Source organism: Lonchura striata, chromosome 2, assembly GCF_046129695.1.
Source record: "Lonchura striata isolate bLonStr1 chromosome 2, bLonStr1.mat, whole genome shotgun sequence".
NCBI classification, from domain to species: domain Eukaryota; kingdom Metazoa; phylum Chordata; class Aves; order Passeriformes; family Estrildidae; genus Lonchura; species Lonchura striata.
This window is the reverse complement of record NC_134604.1, coordinates 108,837,061-108,843,060: the sequence shown is the minus strand read 5'-3', so window position 1 is coordinate 108,843,060 and position 6,000 is coordinate 108,837,061. Positions and strand designations below refer to the sequence as shown.

Here is a 6,000-nt window from a genome sequence, read left to right as displayed (position 1 = left end):
TCAGTGATTACACAGAGTGGAACCCAGTGCTTGGGATATGTAAAATCCACCCAGTATTTCTACAAAGCACCAGAACAGCTCATGGTGTGAGCAGTTTGTGCAAGACAGAGCAGGGGCTGCCATCCTTTGCTGTGTGTGTTCACAGAGGAATAGAATGAGTGAAATTACTCTCCTGGAAATGCTGGACCCTCTTACTCACACGCTATGCCAGCAGCTCTATGCATGTCTTATAAAAATGTCAAGGGGATTCAGCTGCCTGGCATCCTGCTCAGATTCCTGAGTAAAAAAAGAGCCAGCAATAACCAAGATGCACGTTAGCTCTAATCAGAGCACTGAGAATCCAAAGAGGAGCAGGACTGTTAAACTGTTCACCATGGAACATTTAACTATGCAGCTTTGGTATTATAAATGTGTGTGACTTCACTGACAGTACATTGAGCAACACCATAAAACTGATATTAATGTGGCTTTTATGAAAGGACTAGCAAAGTGAGCTGTCTTACTCTCAGACAGCACTAAAATCAGGTCAATAAGGACATCTTCAAATTTAAGCACATGAACAGCTCTCCAGATCCAAGAGGACCAATCATACTTTTACATATCTTGCTGAACTTGAGCCTAATTCAAAAAACAGGACTTACTGCAAACAGAAATAGACTGTATTCCATGCATTTTCCTCCACATGCTGAACTGGGAAGTAAAACATTGATTTCTAGCACATACCTTATTCCTACATCATTGATGCAGCTGTATCTCTGCTGAAGTGTAAATGTTCATTGAATTATTGAAACCCTTGTAATGTTGTAAAGGAAAATGTTAATCTTAATGAGACACACGAATGTCTGCAAAACCAAGAAATCAATTGTATATAGAAAAATAACTATCTTTATTTTCATTTCATTTCATTCATTTCAGTGATGTGTGGCCCTGCAGTGAACTCCAGTTTAAAAAGTAACTGAATAATGTTTTGCAGCTGGTCAGAAATTGCAAACCCATTTGCAGAATTTTTTAAAATATCACAGACATTGTCCCAGTATTACAGCAGTGGGGGGGTTGGGGGGGGGGGAAGTGAAACTATTTAGAAACAACAAAGAAGATTTTTGTTAACAGTTAAGTCAAAGCTTTATCCAAAATATTACATACATATACCCAGATATCACAAAAACTACAAATACCATGAATTTGTTTACTACTGAGAAGGAGTAGCTGAAATGTGTGCTGTGTTACGGTGCAAGGCAAAATACAGGAATTTCTGCAAAGAAACTGTGCAAGTTTCATTATTTGCTTAGGGAAAAAAAAAAAGGAATATTCACTTCTTTATCCAAAATTTTGTTTGAGGAATGAAGGTCTAGGGGAGATAGGCACAGAATGAACCAGTTCCTTCTGGCTGTCTCTCTTTGATGCATCCAGATCCGTGGAAACGGCTCTATTCCAACTTCACAGCAATATCCCCCTGCACCAGCCCACAGGAATGTCATGGAGGAGGAGAATGCTCACAAGTTCTCTATATTTTTGGTGTCACACAGGAGTGGGATTTGGAGGTTGGCTGGAGAACAGAAACAGGAGCCAGAGTGCCCAGGAAATGCAGACAGCGAAGGCAAACTGCAGCACTGCTGCTCCACACACACTTCCCAAGACCAGCAATTTATTGGACAGATTTATGTTTATCATATTGCTGCCTGGAATCAAAAGACCAAACTTTCCAAATATTAAGAGTAGTAAGATAAAAAGCAATTCTTTAATGAAAGCTTTCAGGTGCACAAAAAAGACTCTGCATGCACATGATACAGGATTTCTACAATTTTTATAAAGTTAATTTATTAGTATATCTAATACTAATACATCCAATCAGAGATCAGTTGCCCCAGTAATCCACCCTTGGGTCTGCCCCTCTGGAGCTGGTCCACAGGGTTGTTTGTCCTATATGTTGTTATGTCTCTCAAATTCTGGTGAAAAACAAGGTGTTCTCGTTAGAAATTCCCTTCTTGAGAATAAAACTAAACAGAATTTCAAGAATGTGTTAGAAAGGGTTAGTTTATTGCTCTAAAATGTGAGAGAGGGTAGGAAAAGCACTAGAAATGATACAACTGTATATTAAAAATCTACAAAGCTACAAATATATGAAAAAGCTAAAAATCTTTAGGCATCAATATTCCACAGTGCAAGGCCCACCACACCTACATGTAGATTATACCATGCCTATGCTGCTGGTAGGTCCAGCCATTAAGGTACAGCCCTGGAATGTTTTCCATTATGCTGATCCCCAAAAAGGAGAGCCAGCTTGGAGTATCCAGATGAAAAGCAGCTTCTGCAATGGTGTTTATTGTCTTGAACATTTTCAGAAGTGTAATGCAATATTATACAGCTAACTATATGGTTTTATTTAAAAAATCACTCATTGCCTTGGTCCTTTCTGAAGAAGATCTATGTGTTTACAGACCAGAATATTCTGCTGATGAGGAATATTTTTCTCCTGGCAGGAATCCAAGCGTCAAAATGTGGGTTTTTGTAGCTGTGGTGAGTAATCTGTCAGCAGGGAAACCATGACAGCCTAGAGGAGGAAGAGAAGAAAAAATCCAATCACATTGGAAACAGATACTCCATAAAAATAAATAAGGGGGAAATATTTTCCAGCTCTGAAGCCTTGTGTTGAAACTTATTATCCTGACAAAAATGGCACATTTAGATTTATTTGCTAGAATTTCTGATGATGAATCAGGCAAGAGCTGAAAATCAGTTAGGATGTTCTGTATCTGATAGATTTTCTCAGTGTGGACAAAATATATTAATGGACAGCTTAGGAGCAATTCACACAAGCATTTAGATCAAATGCTGAGGCCTTTTTGGCATGTTGTGATGTATTCTCAGCTACTTCTAGGAGATGCTGTAGGTACCCAGACATCACATGGGCTGCCTTGTGCCATTAGCATCAGCGAGAGCCACGCTGGAATATGGACTCTGAAATTTATCCCAGTTTAGCTATACTTTCTGTAGTGCAACATGGAAAATCCTCACTGAGGTTAAGAGTGTGCCATCCACCCCTCCTGCCTTGCCTGCACAGCTGTGAAATGGGAGTGATTTCATCAGCTAAATGAAATGTGGTGTTGCAGCAGCTCTGCTGTCCCACCCACGCCTGTGCTCACAACAAACCCCACATTGCCTGGCCTTGGCAAGGCTTTACCTGGTTCTGTACCTGGAGCTGTGATTTCACAGCAAGGTCTGACTGCACAGTTTTGGCCCAGCACTGGATTTGGGGGGGCTCCCCAGGGGCTTTGCTGCCTGTCCTTCCTTTCCCTCATCACTGCCAGGGTCAGCCCAGGCACACAGAGGTGCCTGAATTACAGCTGTGCATCCCCTCAGTGCTGCCAGCCCTGGCTGCACTCAGCCCTGCTTGCATCTACAGCTGAGCAAATAATCTATTCTGCTTTTTTTTTTTTTTTTGCTCTCCATGCTACAAGTGGTAGAAAATTCTATATACACAAGACCCATACATTCATTATTTTTATAGGTTGATAAAATACAAAAATTACATTTTTCTTTCATCTCCTCTAGACCCCCCAAAAATGTGTATCTGGAACCCAAAGTAAAGGGCCTTTTTTTTTTTTTAAATAATATTTAGGGCAATTAGAAGCATTGCAAAATCAAATTAAACATACAAGCATTTTGTTGAATTTTAAGGACAAAACTATGAATTTAACACAAATTTGTTAGTAATTTTGACTGAGTCCAATGTCTGAGGTTTTAGCAAACACAACACTCAACCCTTATTTATTCATTTGGAACACATCTAGACTTCATCTCAAAACTCTGACCATGCCATCTCTGTTTTTCTTTTCACCTCTGAAAGTTTTCACTAGCTTTTGTCAGCTTGGTGGATCTAAAGCCAAAAATAAATAATAGGCTACTGAGATCTGGCTGTAATTTTCTGAAATTCCAGGAATGCTGAGAGGGGAGTTATGGTTTGTGTTAAATGAGTGTCCCCTCATGGTACCATGATCACACAGCATCACCCACACCATAACTTTTCAGGACCTTTCAGATCTTTGTTCTTCCAGCATTTTCTCAGGGAAAGTTCCATTGGTGTCAGCAGCAGCTTTTCCTGAGAGAAAATAGCTGGTTTTATGTGTTTGGGAAACTGCCTTTTCTAAGACCAGACCCTGGGACCTCAGCATGTAACATGTTTTAATTGAGAAGTTGAGTTAATCATTAGAGTAAATCCAGTGATTTCATTGCCAAAAAAAGTGACGGTTTATATTGTATATTTCACTTAGTGATAAAACCTGGGTCAAGCAACGGCAGAATATCACCAAAATAGATCACATTTGTGCTACTAATGTTGTCTACAGTCAAAATTGTGATGTGCTCTGGGGTAAATTTGAAACATATGTTTTAACATTCACTATTTTTTGTGGAACCAGGTTGAATTCAAACCTGAACAAAATTGACCCCAACCTCCAAATACTGTTTTCTTATTTTCTTTTTTTTTTCTTACCATAATTGTCCATTTTCTGTTTTCAGCCTCCTGGAAAACCAATGACTGCGGAGAATAAAATACTTCATCATCAACTTCTTCAGGCTTTCTGGGTAAACAGTGTAAAAAAGTCCAGTTGGAAGCAGCAGATTTTGCAGTCTGTAGATTTAAAAGCATATAAAATAAAGACATATGTGAGAATATTAGTAAAATCCTTAACGAGTAAAAAGGTTAACAAATTTTATATTAACTCCCACTCTGGTTACTTGGATGATGAACTCAGAAGAATTCCACAGACTTCAAAAGAATTCCTCATCTGTGAATAAGATGGGAATATCTCCATGCAAGTCTGTAAGAGTTCAATGCTGACTTCACAAAAGTCAAAAAGTCACTCCAATTTCTCTGACTTTAGAAGGGGAGTGGAAACCCCTCTGCTGCACATGGATCTGGATCTCATTGGGAAGCTCTGAAAGAGGCCAAGCCATGGGGAGTGTATGACATAACTCAAACTTTGTTATCACTTTGAGTTTTCTAAGCTGGAGGGGGGTTTGCATCCGGCTTTTCCATGACCCCACTCAAAAACCCCCCAAACTCATGCTAGGTTGATGTTGATTCTTATAAATTCAAAGTGTAAAAATGTAAATAAAACCCAAAATCTCAGTTTTTACCTGCATTGTAATCTGATAACCTTGAAAGGCCTTTAATCTTTCTTTCTTCTCCTCTTCTTGTCCCATGCTTATCCATGTGTCTGTGACTAAGACATTGGCACTGTCTGCAGCTTCCAAAGGGTCTGTTGTGAGAAGTAACTTGGTACCATGCTAATGTAAATAAAATAAGGAAGATCACTAAGACAAGGAACTTCATTTATAATGAAAATAAACTCTATTCAAAATATTCTATTAGGCTGTTTCTTAGCTCCTACCTCTTTGGAGTTCTGTTCACATATTTTAGTTATCCTGAGGTCTGGTTCAAAGCCCTGACAAAAGAGATGATGGGTAAGACATCATGGGACATGTATAAGATCTTCACTAATTAATAAGAATGGCCAGAAAAATACTTATTGAACCATTGGCCGTGGAAGAAGGACCTTTCAGAACTGTAAAACTTGAGGAAACAATGTTTTATGAAAGTTTATTTTGGAGGTAAAGTGTTGAAAATTGTTCTAAAAACATAATAAAAATGTATTTTGTCAGTTACAGAATTAAATGCATATTCAACATTTAATTTTTTGTTCTAAACTGATTTTTAAAAATACTTTATAGTGCATTACAATGAACATTCTAAAATGCTGCACCACCAGTTTACATGAAATGAGATGTAACGCTTCCACCTATCTGAAAGAGGATTTATTTTTTTTTTTATGAGGAGAGATGTCTTTGTAAGGCTTTATCAAATGGAACTGTGATCCTCCATGATTTAGATTTATACTCCTGTCAGATATTCCCATTTCTGATGTTGGGCTCAGTACAATCACTCCTGCTTTGCATCCAAATTACTGGATCGGGACTTTGTACCTTAGTGCTGAAAAC

At 38.5% G+C, this 6,000-nt stretch overlaps 1 protein-coding gene across 1 annotated transcript in view; it reads right to left on the bottom strand.

Moving 5' to 3' along the window:
• Nucleotides 1–2,491: 2,491 nt before the first annotated feature.
• OTC (ornithine transcarbamylase) overlaps nucleotides 2,492–6,000 on the bottom strand; it is a 28,532-nt gene continuing 25,023 nt past the window's right edge. The window contains exons 7-10 of the mRNA XM_021552983.3: nucleotides 5,394–5,447; nucleotides 5,140–5,289; nucleotides 4,493–4,630; nucleotides 2,492–2,551 (exon numbers count right to left, since the gene is read on the bottom strand). Of these exons, the coding sequence (XP_021408658.3) occupies nucleotides 2,492–2,551; nucleotides 4,493–4,630; nucleotides 5,140–5,289; nucleotides 5,394–5,447 (402 nt within the window). The remainder of the gene's footprint in view (nucleotides 2,552–4,492; nucleotides 4,631–5,139; nucleotides 5,290–5,393; nucleotides 5,448–6,000) is intronic.